At 35.4% G+C, this 26,175-nt stretch overlaps 2 protein-coding genes and 1 long non-coding RNA gene across 4 annotated transcripts; all 3 read right to left on the reverse strand.

Moving 5' to 3' along the window:
• Window positions 1-158: 158 nt before the first annotated feature.
• On the reverse strand, window positions 159-1,322 carry LOC145106164 (uncharacterized). Its single transcript, XR_013707486.1, has 3 exons — window positions 1,145-1,322; window positions 883-952; window positions 159-266 (listed from the first exon to the last, which is right to left on the reverse strand). It is a non-coding gene; the product is annotated as an uncharacterized LOC145106164 (long non-coding RNA).
• A 12,438-nt stretch (window positions 1,323-13,760) lies between these two features.
• On the reverse strand, window positions 13,761-16,269 carry NLP1 (nitrilase-like protein 1). Of its 2 annotated transcripts, none has more exons than XM_079075853.1 (9): window positions 16,029-16,269; window positions 15,513-15,561; window positions 15,311-15,402; window positions 15,051-15,202; window positions 14,911-14,957; window positions 14,758-14,791; window positions 14,315-14,481; window positions 14,135-14,231; window positions 13,761-14,025 (listed from the first exon to the last, which is right to left on the reverse strand). In XM_079075853.1, exons 1-9 carry the CDS (start codon window positions 16,112-16,114, stop codon window positions 13,874-13,876), a joined length of 876 nt encoding a protein of 291 aa, XP_078931979.1. In that variant the 5' UTR covers window positions 16,115-16,269; the 3' UTR covers window positions 13,761-13,873. The 2 variants fall into 2 exon arrangements, with proteins under 2 accessions (XP_078931979.1, XP_078931976.1); XM_079075850.1 differs by having other exon boundaries at window positions 13,761-14,049; window positions 16,029-16,267.
• A 3,740-nt stretch (window positions 16,270-20,009) lies between these two features.
• Window positions 20,010-23,387, reverse strand: LOC145156529 (glucan endo-1,3-beta-glucosidase 14-like). The gene is made up of 4 exons (XM_079075861.1): window positions 23,223-23,387; window positions 21,788-22,821; window positions 21,568-21,700; window positions 20,010-20,325 (listed from the first exon to the last, which is right to left on the reverse strand). The coding sequence occupies exons 1-3, from the start codon at window positions 23,266-23,268 to the stop codon at window positions 21,635-21,637; spliced, it is 1,146 nt and encodes a 381-aa protein (XP_078931987.1). The 5' UTR covers window positions 23,269-23,387; the 3' UTR covers window positions 20,010-20,325; window positions 21,568-21,634.
• Between the last annotated feature and the right edge of the window lie 2,788 nt (window positions 23,388-26,175).

Raw genomic sequence — 26,175 nt, forward strand, 5'->3', positions numbered from 1 at the left:
TTTTTCACGGCCAGAAAAGACCGATTTTGTTTATGCTTTGTTTAAAAATCAGAGTAACATTTTAAATAAAAGTGTTGCGGAATTTGTTCCCAAAATAAAATATGATAAGGATTTATCAAAACATTTCCGTAGAAATGTATTTCATTAAAAGCCTCGGGATGTCATGTTCGATACAGATCAAAAGCATAAACAGTACAATATAACCTTACTACATTTATTCATAATCTCTCATCCCAAACATCATGTCTATGCTCGTGCGCCACCACCTGTAATACAAGAAACTGAGTGGGTCAGGCTTGGGAGCCTGGTGAGCACATAGGGTTTTCAACCCACAATAAATAAGTTTATTAATTTCATCAATCAACAATAACCCGATTACCCGTTCCCGTTATCCTCACATTACGTCCCTAAAACACCTATCATAAGGGACCTAGCCTAATGATCAACATCGGGATGGACACTACTGCCAAGGGGTTTCCTCAGCAATAAATGTCCTAAAGGCAACCATGAGGGGGATGGAGTACACCGGTGAACACATCGTTCACAAACACCTACAGGTTGCGAGCCTGCTAGCGTTCCACTGGACTGTCTAGAAGAGTCTGTGGTCGTCATCCATACTCCGCTAGATGACAGAATCAACAACAACAACATCGAGGCCTCTCATCATTTTATCACACATCGTCTTATTACATCTACCCATGTTTTACCCCAACATTTTTTTTGTAGATATAAAATACATATACAGTTTAAATTATTTAAAACATGTATAAAAATCTTTCATCAGTATAGGCAGCAAGTATTCAGATAATATGCACACATAGCACGTAATTAATATAAAATACTCCATATCTATGTGTAAGATGAAAGTAACTATGCACTCACCTGATTAGGTGGTGACTCGGTACTCGAACAGCACTCCGTTATCTCAAAACAATTTTTCCTTGATCAAAACCTAGTATTAATACCACTAGCGTTTAGTTTTAACGTTAACCGCGACTAATTAATAGTCTGGCTATTATTATTATTATACAAGCGTTAAATAACACTCAATATATAAATAATAATAGCCCAAATAATTATTTTAAGGACCTAATAACATTACTATAATTATTTAAAAGTTATATTAAAAATTTCGTAGGCGTACCTTACTTACAACGGGTTTTTTTTTTTTCTCAAAACCGGGCTTCGCTGGAGCAGCGTTTCCGAGCCGAAAGGTTCTTTTCTCGGGACTCCGGGAGCCTCGGGACTTCCTTCGGGTGCTAGGGGGTTTACCTAGACTTTAGGGGCTCAAGGGAGCTTAGAGAGAGAGTTTAGAGAGAGAAAGTGGAAGAGGAAAGGTGTAAGAAATGAGAGAACCCAGCACTTCTATTTATAGTGAGTTGGGGCATGTGGTGGCCTTCTGGTGGTGCCACTTGTCCAAATTCTGGTGGTGTCACATGTCCAATTTCTGGTGGTGCCATGTGTCCAATTTCTGGTGGTGCCACATGTCCAATTTCTGGTGGTGCCATGTCACCCAATACCGCGTATCGGCCTCCCGTCTTAGAAAAATCATAACTCTCGCATACGAGCTCCGTTTTTGACGTTATTTATATCCACGTGAAGGCGGGAACGTAATCTACAACTTTCGTTTAGACTCCGTTGGCAAATTTTGAATTTATTTTAAAAGTTATATTTTTAACAGGCCGGGACAGGATTGGTACGTTAAAAATTCATAACTTCTTCATCCGACGTCCGTTTTCGTCTGTCTTTTTATTGTTACGCCACAATTAAAGAGCTCTTCGATTCTCGTTTAGGTCGTGTCGGCTAAAAACTTGCTTTATCATAAATTCACTATTCACGCTTCCCAGTATCGTGCCGGTTCCGACGTGAAACTTCGTCGGGTCATAACTTCTTCGTTATAACTCGGATTTCGGCGTTCTTTATATCTCCGGAATCCTTGTTTTGACCACTACAACTTTATGTAAAGATATCGGGCTTATCTCATATTTTAATTTTGACGCTTATTTTTATTCTTTATTAATTATACATTTATAATTAAATAATAAGCACATAAATTCACAAAATACTCAAATATTTCATTTTTATTACATCAAAAGAGTTACAATAGTTGACCTAGACTATTACATCGTCTAAAAATGCTTAGCCCCGAAACCCGGGCGTTACAATTCTCTCCCCCTTAGGATGATTCCGTCCCGGAATCATGCGTCAGCAAACAGATGCGGATAGCGACTCATCATGTCATCCTCTGTTTCCCAAGTGAGATTCGGCCCATTCGAATGTTTCCATCGGACTAGCACTAAGTCGACCATCTTGCGTCGTAACTTCTTAATCTTACGGTCAACAATTGCCTCGGGCTCTTCGATTAGCCTCTTATTCTCATCCATTCTTAACTCCGAGATCGGAATTATGTCGGGAACTTCTCCCGTGAATTTCCTCAGATAACATACATGGAAGGTGTTATGAATACCATCGAGTTCTTCGGGCAATTCCAGCTTGTAAGCTTGGTTCCCGATCTTCTGAAGAACTTTGAACGGTCCAATAAACCTTGGACTCAGCTTTCCTCGTTTCCCGAATCGTATAAGTCCTTTCCACGGTGAGACTTTAAGCAAAACGGAATCCCCAACTTCGAAGGTCATCGGTCGTCTTTTCTTGTCAGCATAGCTCTTCTGACGATCCTGAGCTGCTAACATCCTTTCCTTTATCACCTTCAGTTTCTCAGCAGTCTCATGGATTATCTCGGGGCCCATAAACTGCTTTTCTCCAGCCTCAAGCCAACAAGAAGGCGTACGACACTTTTGTCCGTACAAAGCTTGATAAGGTGCCATCTTGATGCTCGAGTGGAAACTGTTGTTGTAGGAAAATTCTACCAAAGGTAAGTGCTCATCCCAGTTACCTTGGAACTCGAGGGTACATGCTCTCAACATATCTTCAAGCGTTTGAATCGTTCTTTCACTCTGACCATCAGTCTGCGGATGGTAAGCTGTACTCAGACATAACTTCGTACCCAATTCCTCTTGTAGACTTCTCCAAAACCTTGACGTGAAACGACTATCACGATCCGATACAATTGTTAGAGGAACACCGTGAAGTCTCACAATTTCCTTCACGTAAGCATTTGCAAGCTTATCCATAGACCACCTTTCATTGGCAGCTATGAAGTGTGCACTCTTTGTGAAACGATCCACGACCACCCAAATCATGTCGTGACAGTTCTTCGTCCTGGGTAGTTTAGTCACAAAATCCATGGTGATGTCTTCCCATTTACCCATGGGTACAGGTAAGGGTTCTAAACTCCCATATGGTTTCTGATGTTGTGCCTTAACTCTTGCACAAGTTACACACTCGGCCACATATTTCGCAACGTCGAGCTTCATCGTCGGCCACCAGTAGTAGGGTTTTAGGTCCCTATACATTTTAGTGCTACCGGGATGAATCGAGTACATGGTCTTGTGAGCTTCTTCCATCAGAAGATCTCTTATTCCTCCAGTCTTAGGTACCCAAATCCGATCTTGGAATACCTTTAGTCCTTGACTGTTTGTACCGAACACTAATGTTTTTCCCAAACGTTCTTCTTTTCGGTCACTCTTCCCTGAAGCTTCTTCTTGAGCTTCTCTGATACTTTCCACAACGGTCGAGACAACTTCTATTCTCAACTCTCTTGGCCTTTTTCTTTCAAGGTTGACTTTTCGACTGAGAGCATCAGCGACAACGTTTGCTTTACCGGGGTGGTAAAGTATCTCACAGTCATAGTCCTTGAGTAATTCTAGCCAGCGTCGTTGCCTCATGTTCAATTCTTTCTGATTAAAGAGATATTGGAGACTCTTATGATCGGTGAAAAGTTTGCACTTCGTGCCATAGAGGTAATGCCTCCATATTTTTAGAGCGAAAACTACCGCCACCAACTCCAAGTCATGAGTCGGGTAGTTCTTTTCATGTTCCTTCAACTGTCGAGACGCATATGCGATCACCTTTTCTCTTTGGGTCAAAACACAACCCAACCCAACACCAGACGCATCGCTATAAACAGCGAAGTCTTCAACTCCATTGGGTAGAGAAAGTATCGGTGCCTCGCATAGTTTCTTCTTTAGCTTCTCGAATGCTTCTTTATGCTTATCACTCCAAGCATAGTTAGCTCCTTTGTGGGTTAACGCTGTTAATGGACTAGCGATTGAAGAAAATCCTTGGATAAACCTTCGGTAATATCCGGCTAATCCCAAAAAGCTTCGGATCTCCGTGGGACTTTTTGGTTGTTCCCACTTCATTACCGCTTCAATCTTTGCTGGATCGACCATTATCCCTTCTTGGTTGACCACGTGACCCAAGAATTGGACTTCTCGAATCCAAAAATCACATTTGGAGAATTTAGCATACAGCTTCTCCTTCTTCAAGACTTCTAACACTTCCCGCAAGTGTCTACCATGCTCTTCTTGGCTTTTTGAGTAAATCAGAATGCCATCTATGAACACTATCACATATTTATCAAGAAACGGATTACAAACCCTGTTCATTAAATCCATGAATGCTGCTGGAGCATTGGTTAGTCCAAACGACATAACCAAAAACTCGTAGTGTCCATATCGTGTTCTGAATGCAGTCTTCTCTATATCTTGCTCTCTTACCTTCAGCTGATGATATCCTGACCTTAGGTCGCTCTTTGAAAAATAACTTGAACCTTGCAGTTGATCGAACAGGTCATCAATCCTTGGCAACGAATATCTATTCTTTTTTTTTTTTGCCTTGTTCAGCTCTCTGTAATCAATACACATTCTCATACTTCCATCTTTCTTTTTCACGAATAACACCGGAGCTCCCCAGGGTGATGAACTAGGTCTAATGAAACCTTTGTCCAATAACTCCTGAAGTTGCATCATCAGCTCCTTCATCTCCGTCGGTGCTAATCGGTAAGGTGCTTTTGCTATTGGTGTCGTTCCTGGTAACAAGTCAATACGGAATTCTACTTGTCGATCAGGCGGTAATCCGGGAAGATCTTCGGGAAATACTTCTGGATAATCACACACGACATGAATGCTCTGTATCACCTTCTTTTCCTTCTTAGCATCGATCACGAATGCTAAATATGATGTACATCCCTTGGTCAAACATTTTCTGGCTTTCATTAGAGAAATGATTCCAGAATTTACCCTGTGTTTGTCCCCATACACCATAAACGACTCTTTCCCAGGCGGGTTTACTTTTACGATCTTCTTTTTGCACAGTATTTCCGTATCATTGGTGCTAAGCCAATCCATTCCCAACACGATGTCGAAACCGTTAAGTTCGATAGGCAATAATTCCTCGTGAAACTTATTCCCGTTCAAATCAATTAAGATGTTTTTCATACGATGGCTAACAGGTACAAACTTGCTACTAGCAACTTCGACTAATAAGGCATTATCTAGTCTATCGACAGGCAAAGCTAGCTTTCTACCAAATTCATGGGAAATAAAGGAGTAGTTGGCTCCAGAATCAAATAAAATTTGGGCATGCAATTTGTTTACGAGAAAGGTACCTGAAGCGACATCAGCTTCTTCCTTAGCAGCTTCCAGTGTCATCTGGAAGGCTCTAGCCTTCGGCTTTGGTGGAATGTTGGGTCTTCCTGCTTCCTTCTTCTTCGGACAGTCCCTCGAAATGTGCCCCTCCTCGTTGCACTCATAACAGACCTTCTTAGTGAATGTGCATTCATTGGCATAGTGCCCAGGCTTCCCACATTTGAAACAAGTGACCCCTCCGTCGCACTTCCCAGAGTGCTTCTTCTTGCACTTGTCACACCACTTCACTTCGCCTCCTCCACCTCCTTTCGAACTAAACTTTGAGAATTTACCCTTTTTGCTGGACCCCGAGGGTCCGTCAAACTTCCTCTTCTCACCAACCTCTGACCTTTCCAGACCTTTCTCCCTGATCTGGGTCTCAACATTTCTGGCAGCCCAGATGGCGGCTTTCAACGTGGTTGCTTGCTTAACCATTGGACCATAGTCCGCTGGTAGTCCAAGGGCAAACTTATTGACCTTTGAGAGTTCTGTTGGAACTAGGTATGGGATAAGCTTCATTTTCTCCGTGAAACTTGCAGCGTATTCAGCAACGCTCATCTTTCCCTTCTTCAAATTCTGAAACTCGTTATTGATTTCCAGTAGGTCCTGCTCTAAGCAGTATTGCAGTTTCAATTGTTCCACAAAATCTTCCCAAGACATTTTACTCGCTTCTCCCTTGGGCATAGAATCAGCTAACAGCTTCCACCAACTCAACACGCCAGATTTCAACAACGGGATCGCAAGAGCGGTCTTCTGCCTGTTGCTGCATTCGCAACTTTCAAACATTGTCTCCATTTCGGAGATCCAATCCATAATTTGCACCGGCGTCGGGCTTCCGGATAGACACGGTGGCTTAGACGCCATAAAATCCTTGTATTTACATCCTCTTCCATCATTTCCTCCATTACGATTGCCTTGTCTAACAATTTGTGGGTTGTCTTGACCAACGGTACCACTGAAGTTTCCACCTTCCGATGGCCCTCCATTCACTTCGGGCTCTTCAACTTGGATTGAAAGTTCTTCACGATTTTGTCGAAGCAGACGTCTAGTTTCTTCCATCTGATTATCCAACATCGCCTGAATCATCAATTGTACACCAGCCATCGTTACTGGCTCAGGTGCTGCAGCTACAACAGGTATTTGCTCAATTACAGGTGGTCGATTCCTGTTTTCGTTTGCGTTTCCAGCTCCACTGCGGGTTCTTGCCATTTTGATCTATACACCGAATAAGGTGAATTTAGATCTTTATTCAGGATAGACGTTTAAACTAATGCTCTGATACCAACTGTGACATCTTAAGTCTAGAAATCTTACAAATTCCTAGTTCGCTTAAACTAATGCTCTGATACCAACTGTGACATCTCCATTTTCACGGCCAGAAAAGACCGATTTGTTTATGCTTTGTTTAAACATCAGAGTAATAATTTAAATAAAAGAGTTGCGGAATTTGTTCCCAAAACAAAATTTGATAAAGATTTATCAAAGCATTTCCATAGAAATGTATTTCATTAAAAGACTCGGGATGTCATGTTCGATACAGATCAAAAGCATAAACAGTACAACATAAGTCTTACTACATTATTTCGTATTTACAGGCCTATAATCCCTTATCTCTCATTCAAACATCTATGCTCGTGCGCCACTACTTGTAATACAAGAAACTGAGTGGGTCAGGCTTGGGAGCCTGGTGAGCACATAGGGTTTTCAACCCACAATAAATAAGTTTATTAACTTTATCAAACCAAACAAACCCGATTACCCGTTCCCGTTATCCTCACTTTACGTCCCTAAAACATCTAACACAAGGGACCTAGTCTAAGGACTTTCATCGGGGTGACAACACATGCTTCGGGGGTTCCTCAGCAATTCATGTCAAATAAGGCAACCATGTGGGGGATGGAGTACTTCTGGTAAACACACAGTTCAAATAAACACCTACAGGTTGCGAACCTGCTAGTGTTCCACTAGACTGTCTAGAATAGTCTGTGGTCGTCATCTATACTCCGCTAGATGACTGGATCATCAATAACATTTATAACGAGGCCTCTCATTATTTTATTTTGTCACACAGCAACTATTACATCTACCCATGTTTTACCCAACACATTCTGTAGATATAAAATACATATACAGTTTAAATCATTTAAAACATGTATAAAATCGTTCATCCAGCATAGATAGCAAGTATACAGATAATATGCACACGTAGCACGTAATTTAGATAAAATAATTCATATCTATGTGTAAGATGAACGTAACTATGCACTCACTTGATTAGGTGGTGACTCTGCACTTGGACAGCACTTCGTTACTTTTAAAACAATTTCCTTCGACAAAACCTAGTATCATTACCACTAGGGTTTAGTCTAATATTTACCGAGACTAATTAATAGTCTAGCCATTATTACTATTATATAAGCGTTAATCAACACTCTTATATAACTCATAATAATAGCCCAAATAATTATTTTAAGGTCCTAATAATGTTACTATAATTAATTAGAAGTTATATTAAAATTTTCATAGGCGTAGCTCACTTACAGCGGGTTTTAAAGAAAACTGGGCTTCGCTTGGAGCAGCGTTTCTAAACCGAAAGACCCTTTTTTTTCGGGACTCCGGGAGCCTCGGGGCTTCCTTCAGGTGCTAGGGGTTCACCTAGGCTTTAGGGGGGGGGGGGGTTAGGATAGTCTAGAGAGAGAAAGAAGTTAGAGAGAGAAGGAGATTTGTGTGAAAAACTCGGAAGACTTCGCAGCCTTTTATAGGCTCCCAGCTTCGGACGAATGCTGGGCGTTCAGCACAACTACGCTGGGCGTAGTTCGGATAAGAGCTCCATGTGGCGACGTCTCGGTGGTGCAACGTGGCTTAAGCTGAACCGAGGAGTGGCTGGCAAACGCGGTGCGCACGAAAGTTTGGACGCAGGGCGTAGCGAGGGGTGACGTGTCTGAATCCGAAGTGTGTTCCTGATCATCAACGGACGGCTGTGGCCCTGCCACGTCATCACTATTCGCATCAGATTTCGCACATTGCACCCTCAACTTCTAAAATTCGTATCTTTCGCATACGAGCTCCGTTTTCGACGTTGTTTATATCCACGCGTAGGCGGGAACGTACTCTACAACTTTCGTTTAGACTCCGTCGGCTAATTTTGACTTTATTTTAAAAGTTATATTATTAACAGGCCGGGACAAGATTGGTCCGTTAAAATCTCATAACTTCTTCATCCGACGTCCGTTTTCGTCTGTCTTTTTATCGTTAAGCTACTAATAACGAGATCTTCGATTCTTGTTTAGGTTGTGTCGGGCTAAAAATCGTTCGATCTAATATTCGAACTTCGGGTTGTACACTGCTAAGCCGAAACTTCGAAAAATCATAACTTCTTCATACGAAGTCAGATTTGGGCGTTCTTTTTATGGACGCTCTCGGTTTAACGTTTTCTACGACTTTCTTTTAGATCGCTAAGGCTAAAAGTCGCTCTATCGTAAATTCACTATTTACGCTTCCCGGTGTCGCGCCGGTTCCGTCGCGAAACTTCGACGGGTCATAACTTCTTCGTTATAACTCGGATTTCGGCGTTCTTTATATCCTCGTAATCCTTGTTTCGACCATTACAACTTTATGTAGAGATATCGTGTTTATCTCACACTTTAATTTTGACGCTTATTTTTATTCTTTATTTATTACATATTTATAATTAAGTAATAAACATATGAATTCACATAATACTCAAATATTTCATCTTTATTACTTCAAAAAGAGTTATAATAGTTGACCTAGACTATTACATCATCTAAAATGCTTAGCCTTGAAACCCGAGCATTACATAATGTCCGTTAAAAATTCATAATTTTGTCATCTGACGTCCGTTTTCAACTGTCTTTATATTGTTGAACTCCTGTTAACGAGATCTTCAATTCTCGTTCAGATCGTTTTGGCTAAAAATCACCGATCTAAAATTCGATCTCTGAGCTGTATATTGTTACGCTGAATCTTAGAAAAATCATAACGTCCTCTAATGAAGTCAAATTTAGACGTTTCTTATATGCACGCTCTCGGTTTAACGACTAATGCGACTTTCGTTTAGACCACTTATGCTAAAAAGTAATTTATCAAAAATTCACTTTTTACGATACACAGTGGCGTGCCGGTTTAATCGCGAAACTTCGAAGAAACATAACTTCTTCATTCGAAATCGGATTTTAGCGTTCTTTATATGTACGAAATCCTTTTCATATATACTATAAATTTTGTTAAGATTATTTGTCCTAAATAATCTTCTATCAAAAAATTATTTTTAACGTTTATTACATCTAATTTGACTAGCCCGAATTTGCAGACGTTACATTAAATTATCATTCTATGATTTTGTTTCTTTTAATACATCTACATTCGATATTATTTATAGAGACTCAATAAAATCTTTGGTTTTGAGTTCCAGAGAACATCGATCTTATATTTTACATGATGATTACTCCAATTTCTTATAGATATTTCCTCTCGGCCATAACTAACAAGTGCTCTCCATATTTTTAACCTTCAATAAATTTATCCAAAGTCATTTTCTAAGCTTGTTTATTTGGTCCACTATTAACTTCAGGATCAATAGTTCTCCACTTGATCTACCACATAACTTTCTTTCAAAAATGCATCCCCTACTGTCTTGTCGAATGATACAACTTCTTCATTATTCTATTGATCACATGAAAGATGACCCTTTGAAATGAGTTTTTAAAAAGTCGCGACTTTGTAAAAATGTTTATAACTTTTTCACCTAAAATAACTATAAAATTACTATATAACATATCAAACGCTTTTTTAAATATAGTTTATGAACTTATAGATCATTGTCGACACATAAGTTAATCCAAACACTTTATTATAAACTATTTTTTTAACAACATGAGCTAATAAAAAAATTCTATCAAAAAGTGCTTATTGATTTAGATAAGCAATCTCAAACACCCTAAATCATTTTCCAGCCTAGTTATAATTGTTATATCGAGCTAAAAAATTATTTATGAATAATTTGACTCAAAAGTTTTAGAAGCCCCACTTGCTTTTCCCGCTCCGTTTTGTCTCCTCGTCTTCTCTCTCTAGGTTTAGTGCTCCAACATAAATATTCATTTTCAATATCACTCCTCCCCTATCTATCTCTCTAAATCCAAAGACGAGAAAATGTAACTCTATATATGAAAATAGTAACTCCGGCCTCTAATCTAATGAATATCAGCTTATCTTGAATGTTGGGGTCCTTTTTCATTTTTGTCAACAATTCACGTTTGGATAAATTAGCTTATAGCTTATTAGTTTATAACGGTGAGAGAAAACAACTTTTATAAAAGTGTTTGGATTAGAAATAAGCAATAAGTTATAAGCAAGTGAAAATTAGCTTATTTAACTTATTCTCACCACAATAAGCTGATTTTTAGTGTTTACTATCCAAACACTTAAACTTAGCTTATAACGATAGGGATAAGCAATAAGCACCCTCTTTTTTCCCTATCCAAACACCCTCTAAGTGCAAGTTCAAATTTCAATTATGAGATATGCATTGTATTAGTCTCAAGCATTGTAGGTGTACTATTGCGCAAATGTACTATATCTATGGATCTATGTGATTCTATCTTATCAAGATGCATCAATTATTTGTGCAACGCATACCGATGAATTTCAGTCTTACGTTGATAAAGAACTCATGTTTGTTGTTTTTATTCTTTATTTGTGTGTCACAATTGATGTAAAGAACTCATGTTTGTTGTTTTTCAATCTTTATTTGTGTGTCGGCATTGATGTAAAAAACTCATGTTTGTTGTTTTTTCTCATGTTATAGTTTTGTTATGTTTTGATTAAGTACAACACTCCACGCGTTCAACGAAATGTCCAAAAGAATCTTCAATTTTTTTGAAAGGGCAACCTAGGTAACTATGTGACTTTTGAATGGGTTAAAACGTAGGCAAAAAAATCCCCAACGTATTGTTTTCTAATCTTATGCTATCAACTATTTTTGAAAGGGGAAATAGTATAGATGGATAGAATGAGACATACAATGAAGATATCAAAGGTTCAATAGAGTGTCAGATTCCTAACCGTGTGTCATCAACTATCTCCTTTTCATTTAAAGGCACTTTTGTCATTGTTTCTGATTCAACGACCGCCAAAATCTCTTTAAATAAAGCCTTTCTTTTACTTCTTACTTGGAGCATTACCATCGATATAAAGGGAACAAATATGAGTGTTTTTGTTGTATAAATATTATAAAGTATCATATTGAATCAGGATAAAGATAAGATTTTGAAATGATTTTTATATCAATTACTAATTAACATTAGACATGGTAAATGTGTTGTATCATATCAGGTTCGTGCCGTATCAAAACAACAAACAGGTTGAGAGAGATCAGTCCTAACCCGACCCGTTTAATTATCGTGCCGTGTCAATCCGTTTATTTTTGTATCGGGTTTTAGGTTAATGTTAAACCTTGAAATGTGTCGGTGTCATACGAGGTTGAAACACTAAATATGTTGAAAATGAATTGGGTATGTGGAAAAGAAAATATAAAAAATTGGAAAAAAAAATAGAAGTTAGTAGGCGGAATTACTAAATTCATAGTAAGTTTTAGAAAGAAAAACGGAAAGAGTAAGAATAGGAAAGACAGAAGGGCAGGATGAGGGAGTGGTTGAAAAGATTTTGTAGTTTAAAAGATTATTATATAGTTGATGATTATTAACATATATAGCTTTGAATTAATACTTTTAAGCATGTTAACCATGATTATAAACACATTATCTAATAAACTAAGTGAAATACTTTACTAACGTACTAAGAAAAATAATGACCTAAGTGGGACGAATTACAAAATACATTATCATTTATGAGTTATTTCATTTTCCAACAAATTTTCACATTATGTTTTCCCTAAAAAACGAAAAAAATGTTTTTTAAATTTGATATACATCAAACTTAACACCAAACAATACGTCATCACCGAAAAACACTAAACCTCTTCCACTTCCAAACACAAATATCTTCCTACATTAATTTATGACCACTAAATTATAACCAAAATCTCTAATCCAACACACACACTCACCTATATAATAGCATCATCCTCCTTCCATGAAACTTGACTTTACCAATTGGTCTCTCTAAGAAACACTTCTCTCTCCAAAAAAAACTCTTCGTTCCTTTTCTTCTCTATTAGTTTTTTCATGCAACCACAAAAATACAACAAAACAACACTTTTCTCTCCAAAAACAACTCTTCTCTAGTTTTTTCCTTTTCATGCAACCACAAAAAATACAAGAAAACAAATGGCTGCATGTGAAAGCCCTCAACCCATCTTTGATACCTTCAATGATACACACGAATTCAACGATCAATGGGCACAAAAACACGAGTGTACACAAGGTTTCGGTGTTATGATAAATCATTCAAAATCAAGAATTCCAGGTGATTTGAAAAGATCGAGGATTAGGAGGGAAATCCCACCACCAATTTCTTCAATTGGAAGACATGTGTGTTTTGAATCTTATCGGTTTAATGGTAGACTTATTCTGAGAGAGGTAAGGATCCAAAATCAAGAACTTTTGCATGCGTATAGAGAAGACGGGCGATTGAAATTGCAATTTGTTCAGTACGATGATGACGTGGAGGTCGAGAGGGAAAACGGACAAAATGTCGGTTACGAGGTTGAAGTCGATGATGTTATAGGGAAAAGTGAGATTAGGGAAGAACCATTGTGATTAGCATGCTTATTATTTAGCATGCAATTTGTAAAGTCCAAAGTATTTCTCTTGCAAATAAAAGTGTCCTTTGATGTGAATGATACAATTTATATGCATACATATTAAAAAAAATCATTATATTCTTGACAATTTTACGGTTTAACCACTTAAATTTTATTTTTTTCAATCAAACCATAAAAAGTGTCATAGTTTTTTTTTTTTTCTCAAAATGGTTAACTTGGGAACCTAAGAGTGAAACCTTATCTGACAAAAATTACAGACGAAATGTAAAATGGTTAATTTAAAAAATAAAACATGTCCAAAATATAATGGTTTTTTTTTAAAACGTCCATATATAGGATTGCATAATCTTTATATAGATTATAATATTGATTTATCTAGTGTAGCAACTTTCACCAAAAAGTTTGTTACATGTAATAAATTTAGGCACAAGTACATGACAATGTGTAGCACTTTACAGCATTCCACCCGTGATGTTGAAAAGACCCCAAAAAAAAAAGTAGTATGTGTTTTTTTATTTTACTTAAACTTCAAACGCTTAAAATATTATTACAAAATTAGTCCATTTCATGACGAAATATTGTTATTAAAACATTTTAATAATTATGATGAAGGATTGCTTCCATCTAATGTCAAAAGTACTTTGTATAAATCGGGGCGTCGATCACGGAATATTCCCCAACTATGTCTTTTGGATTTAATTTGATCAAGATCAAACTCTGCTACAAGAATTGCTTCCTCTTTATCATTAGCAACTGTGATAATTTTTCCGGTAGGTCCTATTTTTGTTAGGAAGTTAAAAATCAGGGTGTAAAGTGAACATACATTCAAAGTTGGAGGTAAAAAACCGACATTTATAATTACCTGCTATAAAGGAGTTCCCATAGAATGTAATTGAACTTTTACCATGTTCTGTTTGAATCACCTCCTTGCCTATGCGATTTGAGGCTATCAGGGGTACCTGAAAGCATAAATTTTTATATTTTATTTTAAATTTATAAAAAATTAACAAAATTATAATTTATATTTTTATAATTAACTAACCAAATTAGCTCCAGCATGCCCTTGCATTACGCGTTTCCAATGGTCACGTGAATCAAGACCTTCATCTTGAGGCTCAGAGCCAATAGCAGTGGGGTAAAATAGTAATTCTGCACCTTGAAGAACCATGGCTCTAGCAGCTTCCGGAAACCATTGATCCCAACATATTGCTGAAAAGAATTGTATTTTGTTTTTAAAATATAAAAGTAAAAAGCTGCAACTTTTTTTTTATAAAAGTGGCTGAACTGGTAATGATGTCTGTCTGGATAAAGTGACTTGTTTCTTTTCTAGACTGAATACAGCGTCTTAACAAGACTAAAATGACTATCTTACCCTTACATTCTAACAAAAACTTTTCACAACATTCATCACTTTAATGTGTTGGAAGGAAAAAAGAAAAGGTTAATTTGGTCCATATTAAATCAAAAGGATTGAGAAATTCATACCCACGCCTATCTTAGCAAACTTGGTTTGGAACACCTGTATAATAAAATATAACTTATCAAAAGACTAAATGACTATTTTACCCTTACATTGAAAAGTCAAAGTGGGGATTTAATATAAAACATGGGTATATAATTGTATAAAAAAAAACTGACCTTGAAGCCAGTGTCACCTGGATTGAAGTAGAATTTCTCCTGGTATCCTGAGAAAAACAAGAAACTATTTATTTTAATTAAACTTACATAAAATATAAGAGATTTTTGCTAATTTAATAAATGATAGGAATATATTAAACCTGGTCCATCTGGGATGTGGGATTTTCTATATATTCCAAGATCAGTTCCATCAGCATCAATTATGGCTATTGAGTTGTAATGTGCATTATTTGCTTCCTCAAAGAAGCTCACAGGTATAACAACTCCTAATTCCTTTGCAAGTTTCTGCATCCTGAAAATTATATGTTTGATCTTAACTAAAAAGAAAATGGTATCATGTAATCAAGTTATGTACAAATTCAAATTATGATAATATGTTGGGATGTGGGGATGTGTGAACCTCAAAATGGTTGGATGATCTTTGTAAGGTTTTGCTCTCTGAAAGAAATCTTCCTTTTGTGTTTGACAAAAGTAATAGCCCTCAAATAGTTCCTTTAACAAAATCAACCATGAATATAGTTGTTAGAATAAGCTGATAAAGAGGTAAAGGTGAAACAAAATGTTTAATTCTTTAAGAATCTTATTAAATTCAAAAAGCAGACCTGAATAAGGATGATATTAGCACCCTTCTCATGAGCAGATCTCACAAGCCTGTAATGCAAAACATTCTTTGAGAACATGAACTACTTTTTATGACAAATTCGTAAGCCTGTGAATTTGCTAAAAGTAGCACAACAGGTGAAAATGAAAATTGGAAACATGAATCCCATTGATTGAACCAGAATCATAGCAATATTCGTTTTAATGTTAGATCAAATGCACTTCAATCACAACTCCAAACCTAGTCCTAATTGCTCAAATCCTAAACTACTGTCCCGATACGTAAGGGGAATTACTGACACTTCTACTCTTGTTAACACTCAAATTCAAGCTTCTACGACTTATGTTTTGCAAAGCTAAGTCCATATCAATAGTATTTTTGCAATTTCATACACAATAAGGTTTAAATCGAGATATAAAAGCTAGAAATCGTTAAAAAAAAAAAAAAAAAAAAAAAAAAAAAAAAAAACCCTAAATTTCATGTAGTAAATGGAGCAGAGTGAGTAAAAGAAGTAAACCGTTCGGCGGTGTCGACGTTAGAGGCGACATCGTCGGAACAAGCAAACTGGAGAGCTGAAACCACTACTTCCTTCCTCCGCGCCATTCTCGAAATTCAATCCTTTGCTCGACGGAGATGGAATCTGAAATTGCTTCTTTTGGCTGCTTTTATGCGATATTCTTGCGTAGTTGCGTTATTCCTTTTTTAGTGATAAAAGATTGTAGAGTGTTTGTCAAACGGGATTTGTCTAAGCTAGTTTTAGGTTGGGTTAAGGTCATGTACTCGATTAATACTAAACTTTTGAAATTGTCCCTTGTTTTTATATGATTTAACTTTTTATAAGTTTTAAAACTTGTTAACTTTGGTCAAAATAGCAACAACGGATTTCATATTATTTAAGCTATCTAAAGTATTGAACTTTTATTTATTTATTTTTTTGCTATCCACGATTTGTTATATGTTTTTATATGTTTTTTCGTAACTGGTTTTTACAACTTCGTATTTTTATTTCTTTTTATTTCATTTTTATTTATACTTGTAGATACTTGTTTTTATATTCTTTTATTTCGTTTTAATATGTTTTTTCATAATTCATTTTCACAACTTTATATTTTTACTTATATGGTTATTCACTATCGATCTAGGCTTGCACAAAAAAACCGGTTCAGGATCCGAACCGGTCACTGAACCGGTAAACCGGTTCACTACGAACCGGTCCACTATGAACCGAACCGATTCAAGAACCGAACCGCCGGTTCGCACCCGTTCGAGATTTTAGATATTGAAACCGGTTTAGAACCGGTTTAATAACCGTGAACCGGTTTGGAACCGGTAGTCAAACCGATCGAACCGGTTTAGAACCGGTAGTCAAACCGATCGAACCGGTTTAGAACCGATTGAACCGGTTTAGAACCGGTGTAACCGGTTTAGACAGGTTCGAGATTTTCTATGACGGAATCGGTTTGAACCGAACCGGTTTATGGTTGAACCGGTTTTACTATTCACAAATCTGAACCGAACCGGTTTACTGAACCGGTTCGGTTTGAAAAAAAACCGGTTTGTTCACCCCTATATCGATCTATATAAACTTCATTTTTTATTTGGTTACTACTTTGTTTTATACTATTGGTTTTTACAACTTAACTTGTTTCTTTGGTTTTACATGTTTTTTTTACAATCTATTTATATAATTTTATTTTTTTATTTCGTTTTTACATGTTTTTTTTACAATTTGTTTTTATAGCTTTATTATATTTACTTGTAAAAGTGAAGTTGTAAAATAGACTGTGAAAAAAATTGTAAAAATATTTAAGTAAAAGAATGAACTTGTAAAAACAAATTGTGAAAGAAAAAACATGTAAATATATGAAGTTGTAAAATCATATTGTAAGAAACTATAAAAATGAACGAAAAAATAAAGTAAAACGGGATTTTAAAAAACAAAGCAAAAAATTAAAGTTGTAAAAATAGATTGTGAAAAAAAAAACATGTTAAATGCATAAAAGTAAAGTTGTAAAAGCAAATTGTTGAAAAACATATAAAAATGAAGAAAAAAATGAACTGTGAAAAAATATATAAAAACAAAGTAAAAAATGAAATTATAAAAAAGTTTATGAAAAAATACATATACAAACAAACGTATGCAATTTCAAAAACTTAATGACTAGTTATACCAAAAAAAAAAAGTTAAATGGTTTTAGATAGCAAAAAAAAGATAGAAAAAAGAACATGAAAATTTGTTGTTGTAGGTAATAATGATCACTTTAGCAAAAATTAACAATTTTAATGATTTTTTAAAGCTTAAAAAAAATTAAGTGACCAAATAAACACACTTTCAAAAGTTTAGTGACTAAGATCGACTCGTAGATCAAAAGATCTTACCAGAACGAACTAGTCTTCAAATTTATTTGCATGATCTTGTTTGTGTAATATTCGATATAACTTGATATTGATTAACACATTGATGTTGAATTAACTTTAACTTTTTATACATGAACCATAACTTATTGTTGTTGTCAGGACCGATCCAAGCCGATTTGAAGACTCGGGCAAAAAAAATGATGCCCTTATCCATATTTTTTAAGTAAAAAAAATAATTAATTGCTTAGATTCTTGAAGAATCGATTGGAATTATTTTCGTCTTCTACACCAATTTTGGCTCCAATCTCGTTTTTTTCTTTTTTTCCCGCTGTTTGCGACGAGTTAATACCAAACATTTTTTTTCTAATAATAATATAAGTAGATACATAAAAAATGAGCCCTGAAAAATTAAAGGCCTTAGGCCTTCGCCCATGTTACATGACCTACTATATGACCCTGATTGTTAGAAACTGCAAAAACTATAAATAAAACATCATTATCGGAAAAGGAAACAAGATCAGTATGACCATGCACAACAACATACATAATATCACAAAGGAAAAATATGAGTGTCATAATATTATACCTAGTTTGAAATGAAGGGTGAAGTGGTCTGATTATGAGACTTCTTACGACTTTGAAATGCTCGATTTGATGTTCAATGAACAAAGTTTGAAGGCACCACTATAATAATGACAAAAGATGTGAGATCAGATCGAATTAAGATCTTAAGATCTGAATTTAGATATTGCTTCGTATAGATCCTATTGGTATGTTTTTTGCTTGTAAGAACTTAATTGGAAAGGCGGCCCTCCCTAAGCGGGTGGAGATTCAAGTTTCGTGATGGCCAAAAGGTATAGAATTAAGAATATGATTAGTGGGTTTATGTGTTTGTCGTTCAAAAAAAAATCGGCATCTTAATAACCATGATTTATAGAACGTTTATAAGAACAACATAATGAAAACCGCAAACTATTATTACTATTAATATAATTAATATTATTACTATTAGTATGATACTATTACTTTTATTATTTCTAATTTTTTCAATGAAAGGTGAAAGTTTTATCTATTTGGGAGAAGGTTAACACTTCTTAAAGTTGTTCTTGGTAGTTTAGGAACTTATTTTCTTTCTATTTTTCAAGCACCTTTATTATTTATCAACCACCTTAAGTCGTTGCATGCCCGGTTTTTTGGGGAGGCAAAATTGGTAAACATAGGATGATTTAGGAAAAATAGGCTAAGATCATGTCGTCTAAAGAAGGAATATTGGGTGTGGGTAGTTTATATGCAACCAATAACGCACTTTTTTTAAATTGCAATGATGGCCCCCAAATGATCCACCGAGGTTATGGGCCAAGGTTACTTCATCAAGTCATGGGTCAAAGACGAGGTTTGACTCGAGAGGTTCTATATATATAAAAATCAAGGTGTTGGAAAAATCTTGTTTCCCATAAGAATCTTAATCAAAGAACAATGATTTTTTATCTTGAGAATTCGTACATTCTTTTTTAGTATTATGAATACTTCTCACTTTTGAGCAAAACTTTACTTTCTATCCTCACAAAAAACCTAACTTGATAAAATATGAACCGAGAAGGATACCATTCGAATTGAAGCCTTTTTTCATGTCTTTTCCAATGACTTGATAAGTTAACTTTACAGAGTAGTGATTGTGAAAAAGTTGTATTTCTCACATGATCTCATCAACAAAAGCAACCCACTTAATTTTCTGAATCCATTACAATCTAACAACTATATTGTTTATAAAAATCGACAGTCTGGATTTACTTTTAGAAAGAATTTTTTTTGCATAAATATATCTCTACATACCCTTTATGTAAATCACCTAATTGTATTGTACAAGATAATCGATGATTAATAGAAGCATGAACCTCAAAAATATTATTCCTTCAACTAGGAAAAAGTCCAAAAGAGTGCAAAAAAAATGCCAAAAAAAGCAATTAAAAACCCCAAATGTTGGGTTTTTTATGAGACTGAATTTGGAAGCAATTGATCCTATTTTGAGTGGTGTCATATCATTGATAGCAAATCTTGCTTAATATTCAAAACATGAATAATTGCAACCTAAAAACAGTACGTCACAACTATTTATCACATTAGGCCAATCAATCACCAATAAAATAAACAAAAGAGATAACATTGAATAATAATAATAACAAATACATGATGACAATAAAAGAAACCTCTAAAATGTTCCAAGAATATATATCTCTCTTTTTTTATTGATATAAATATAAACTATAATAGTATATCATTGCGTATAAACATAATAACGAATTTCTAATATACTATAAAACAAAAACAATAAATATTGTATTGAAGTATGTAACCATGTTCTAAAAATGTGTACTATGAAGACGACAGGTTCCCACTGCTTTGAAAATGTTGATGTATCATCCATGAATATGAAAATCTGAATCCTTAAATCTCACCTGTCAGATTTAGGTAGGCAAAAAATATCATTAGATTAATTGAACAAACAAAAAGCAAGTGTCTTAATCTAATCGACATATTTGAATTCTTTTAATCCATAATTTGATACATAAATTAGTGGAATTATGACCCGTCTAATTTGGCTGCATTGCATATATACTAAATTTCAACATAGCAAACCTAATCTGGACCCTCAATGTTAGGAAATGCAAAACCAATTGCAGACTGCCACGTGGCATTCCATTTTTTCACAAAATATAAATATTAATCTATTTTGTTCATTACCTTTGGAAGATCTCAAAAGAGCACAAAAAAGAATTTTCAAGTGTTGGTCAAAGTGTAAGAAAGAACAAGCCAAGATGTATTAAAGTTGGATTCTTTAAACTTTTTTAATGTAAAGATATCCAACTTGTATAAAAGGTAGCATACTATTATTATTTTATTATTGTTATTATATAATAACCTTGAGTTTGTAGAAGAAAAAGAGAAAAGGACATCAAGATATATCCTTTTCAGATATTAAATTAAAAAAAAAAAAAAAAAAAAAGACAGTGAGGATACAGTGTGGACAAGAAATACAAGGCAAGAACCATGAGCTTTAAACTTTGTAATTATTTTTTAATAAAAAGAGGCTACCAGAATGGTTGGATTAGAGAAGGGTGGCTTTTTCATATTTGATTAAACAGAATTTGGACTTTTGTATACTATAAGACAAGAAGAATTTAATTTGTAATAAGATTCTATATTCCATGATTGTTTGTGAAGATAAGATGGGGTGGACATTAGTGGCCATATTTTTAAAATTTTAATAATGTAGTAGCACAAGAAAATACACAAAATAGTGTTGTATTCACACAGTTGACATTAATTTCGGGTTCTGAATGGATAAATAATGTCTGTCTAGAGTAATACCGTATATAAACAAAGATTTTTTCGTTTTTTTGGACCAAATGAACAAACTAAATATGAAAAAAATGACCATTTTGCCATTATTTCTAGAAGTGATATTGAATAATAACTATTTTTTTGAAAATCGTAGTGTAGTTGATGGGGTCCTAGCCTAGAATGATTGTTGTGTTGGCTTTAGTTATTTAATGAATGGATGCATATTTTTTCAAATTATAATCTATTATTTCTTGAAGATATATTTTTATTATGGCCATTATGAATTCAACTAATTGGTAGGTGAAGAATATCTGTAAATGTATAAAATGTATAAAAGATTAGAGTTCTTAAATTACCTCAAATTATCATCCTCTTGAGCCACGTTGCTTTGTATACTTGTCACCAAAATTATAATTTAACTATTCATCTCTCAATAAAATACACTAGGGATCCAATAAGCAAAACGAGATAACTCAAGATAGATAAACCCTGCAAGTATATAGTTTATATAAGCCAAAATCATTCAAAATTTTGAAAAAGTTGTCACCTTTAATGAAAAAAAAGATGTGATCTTACGTTTTTCATGGAAGATGAGTAGTCTATTCGTGGAAGGATATAACTTTTTACTCCAAGATTATAAACCAAACTCCCATCAGGATAATACAATCCGAAGTTCCTCTCTGATGTGGGCCCATCCTTCTGATTCTCATTGAAAAGGGCAAAAACGTAAATATCAATAGGCTGCGAAGGTCTTGCAGGAGTACTTTCCCCTTGTTGCATTCTTTGCATCAAATTTCTGTTATAAATTCCAGCGTTTTGAACAGTTGCTCCAGCTTCGTTTTCATCTCCCTTTGAAGGCCAACCAGTTTCAGAAATTTTAACTTCAATATCAGTATGACCTAATGCTTTTATCGCTGAATAAACAGCGTCAATTTGTGCGTATAACATATTATCGTATTTCAAATTCGTATGTGGATCAATTGATCCAGAATTCGGTTCAAAAAGAACGTATTCTAAAGGGACATTGTTTGGATCACCTTTGTATGCGAAATAAGGGTATGCGTTTATGAAAAAGGGGGAATCGACTTGAGCGTGAAAGTTTAGAATTGGTTGAATGTATTGAATTAGGTTTTCCTGAAATGTCCCTTGAGAAGGTGGGAAAGAAGTTGCTAAGATTTGAAGGGAATGAGCAGTGGTTATGTAAACTTGTTTGCTTAATCCGAGATTAACTAAAGCTCCATACATGGTTTTCATGGCTGGAAGGAGATATGATGCTAATTGAGTATCTTGTCCTCCGAGAACTTCATTGCCGACGTTGATACAGGTGATTTTGGTTTGTGAGAGGTATGGTTGTACGTTTTGTTGAATCCATGTTTGAGCTTGTTGAGGATCTCTCATTCTTTGAAGGTATTCGTTTCCTAAACCAATGATGAATTCGATGTTTGTTCCTGCAAATGCTTGTAACACTTGTGGATCGGCATCATAGACTTTTACTCTAGTAATGTTTAAAGATCTAAGAAGGGTTGATACTTGAGATGGAGGTGGAAGATTGTTGGCAATTCGTCCATAGTTGACTCCAACTCCAATGGTGAAGACACCGATAAATGATTCTGGGAAACATATAATTGGGTGAAATTGGGATCATTCAAACTCAAATTCAAGAAATTATAAAATTAATCACTAACTAGTTGAAATTCGGTAACTAGCAACAGAAAAAGACGAGAAAAAAGGAATCTTTTAAACAACCGATAGGATTGAAAACTTTATTTCGTTTTTAGTAATGATCCAGCATTAATGTATTGAAAGATTGAAACCGAAAATGAATTTCCATCTTTGCTTCTGCGCCATAACTCAATAAATCAATAAAATTAGCTAAAAAGCGAGAATTTTTCCAGGAAAGAAAACAAACCCCACATTCAATCAAAAACAGAGACCAAACACCCCCCAATTGTGAGTAATTACTTCAAATTTCAGGAACTACTGAAAAGGGATTCGAATTTTAAAGAGTTACCTGATAGAGTAAGAAGCAAAAGAAGTGTACGGAAGATAGCGGCCATTGAAATTGAATATTGTGAGGTTCTGCCGCTTCTTCGACGTGCTCCTCCGCCGGAAAAGCTCTGTGACTCCTAAAATGAAAGGAGAGACAGGGTTTTGGAGGCGAATGTGTGCATGTGTGCTTATAAAAAGAAGGATGAGGTCAGTAAAAACGATGCTTTGGCCTCTTTATAAAAAAAGTAATCCAGTGAGAACGTACCGCGTCGATTTTTTTACGACCGAACCAATGAGTAGGCGCCGCGTAAACACTATCCAAAACTTAGCAGGCTAAATAGCCTATTATTTACGGTATAACCGACCTAAAAATGCGTATTTACAGGAATACCCTTTTCAAGGAGAATTTGATTTTCAATTTGACTTTGTAGACATATCGGTTTGTTTGTTTGTTAAAAATGGCAATATGTAGAAAAGTCAAGAGCAGATCCATGAGGTTGCAGCATCAGTGGGACCTACAATGTCAACGTAGCCGCACATCACGAATAGATCCTAGAAGGTGTGAGAGAGAATAGCGAGAATGTTATGAGTTTAGCCTTGTGCATCACATGCCCTCCTTTGTACGATGTCAACCAAAATGGCAAGACCCTCAAACAATGTATAAGAAACACCAACACCGCTACTATGGTGCTTATAGTTATGGAAATTCCTTTTCCATTACAATGCAAGCGATATGGTGTCAGACGAGCTCATGAATTACATCGACACCATGAAAAATAATGTACAAAAGCAGGATGAAGGAAAACAATGAAACAACTACGTTTCATGTTGAGAAGCTAGTGTATATAGTGGTGTTTTTCACTAATCATGATACGCCACGTACACATTTCTCCACTTGAACATGGAGCTAGTGCAAGACCTGTATTTAAGACATCCATGTATTTAAGACATAAGGGTTTGCAAGAATGCAGATTTCTCGGTCCCCGTCATCTGATAACATGCTTTTGGCAAGTAAGTAGTATTGCTTCTTGGTCGCTTCTTTGGATGTAATTCTTTTCTTATACCTAGTAGTTGTAGATCGAGTCGTGCTTTTAAGTTGTCTTTTGTTTTCCACTGTTGTCCCAATACAGTGCCCAAAATATTTTCATGAACATTAGTTTCTACGTGCATGGGATCACGATTGTGACGCAAACAACAAATGTTTCCAATATGGCAACTTAAAGAAAATACTTTTTTTCCAAGGACCGACATAGTCGACAAGAAACTCCTTGTCATCTAATTATTGGAGAACCTCCTCACCAGAAATAGGACTTGGAGCTTCCCTGAACTCCTCTCTTCCAACAAAGGATCTAGTGTCTCTATGCCAATGATGGTCAGTTGGAAGCCATCTCCTATGACACATATAAGAATTTTTTTCCCATTGGTTAGCCATTTGGAATCGGTATCAAAACCACACACTAGACAAGCAAGTTTTCCCTTGGTACTCCACCCAGAGAGATTGGCATAACCAGGAAAGTCATATATTGTACAAAAAATTGATGCCTTCAACTGAAAATTTTCTTTCGTTGATGCATCAAATGTCTCAACTCCAACCTCCCACAACTCCTTCAATTCTTCTATTAATGGTTGCATGTAGAGGTCTATTTTGTTTTCGGGACTTCGAGGAACAGGTATAATTAAAGAAAGAATGAAATTAGGTTGTTTCATAACTAACCATGGCGGTAAGTTATAAGGAATAAGGATGGCAGGCCATATACTGTGTGTTGTGTTCATTGTCCTAAACGGATTGAAACCATCACTTGCAAGTGCTAAACGAACATTGCGAGGATTACTTGCAAATTCGGGAAACTTCCTATCAAAATCATTTCAAGCTAAAGCATGTGCAGGATGTCGTATTTTTCCATCGTCAACACGTACCAAATGATGCCACCACATAAGGCTAACTGTCTTTGATGACATGAACAATCTCTGAAGTCTAGGCTTTAACGGGAACCAATGTAATATTTTTGATTCCTTTTTCTTTGTTGGACCCATTTCATAATTTGAATTGTCTTTAGGAACTTGCCATCTAGAAGATCCACAAATAGAACAACTTTCATCTTTCTCTTTATCCGCCCAGAACAACATGCAATCATTAGGACATGAATGGATTTTTTGATATCCAAGCCCCGAACTTGTCAACATTTTTTTCACTTGTTGAGCTGTTTTTGGCAACACGTTTCCTTCAGGTAACAAATCTGTTAAAAACTCTAGCAACATAGAAAAATATTTGTTACTCCACCCATTAAGGCACTTCAGATGGTATAAATTCACAACACACGATAATTTGTTGTATTTTGAATTTGGATACACCTTTTCTTCAGCTTCCTTAAATATATCATTAAAAGTAATTCTTATGTTCTCCTTCTCTTGATCATTATTCACGTCATCCTCACTTGGTCCTACTTGGTTTTCACCAACAAGATCATTCAACAATCCATGCATCTCATGTTGAAAAGTCACTTCTTCCTTCATCGGCATCGTATTTGAAGATGTAGTGGTTGAGCCTTCCCCATGATATACCCATTTAGTGTACTATGGCCGAAAGCCCCAACATATAAGACGATCAACAATATCTCTTCTTGTTGAATAACACATATTCAAACAATGTGAACATGGGCATAATATCTTCGCATCAACACTTGATTTCTCAAATGTAAAATTCAAAAAAAATTGCACCCCATTTATGAAAGAGTCACTAGATCTAGGTGAAAGATACATCCAAGATCTATCCATAATTAATCCTAAAGGATAATAGCAAATGCATAGTTTAGTATCCTTATTTTCAAATAAAGCATTATATTAGTAAAAAAACCAATACTAACAATTGAGCAAAACAACTTACAAGAAAAATTGCATTTATTACCATATAAGAAATATCACATAAGATGTAACATCCATAAAAATTCATAAACTTTAAACTTTTCAAAACAACC

This window comes from Lactuca virosa, chromosome 1 (assembly GCF_052849685.1).
Source record: "Lactuca virosa cultivar CGN04683 chromosome 1, Lactuca_virosa_CGN04683_v6, whole genome shotgun sequence".
Taxonomy (NCBI): Eukaryota; Viridiplantae; Streptophyta; class Magnoliopsida; order Asterales; family Asteraceae; genus Lactuca; species Lactuca virosa.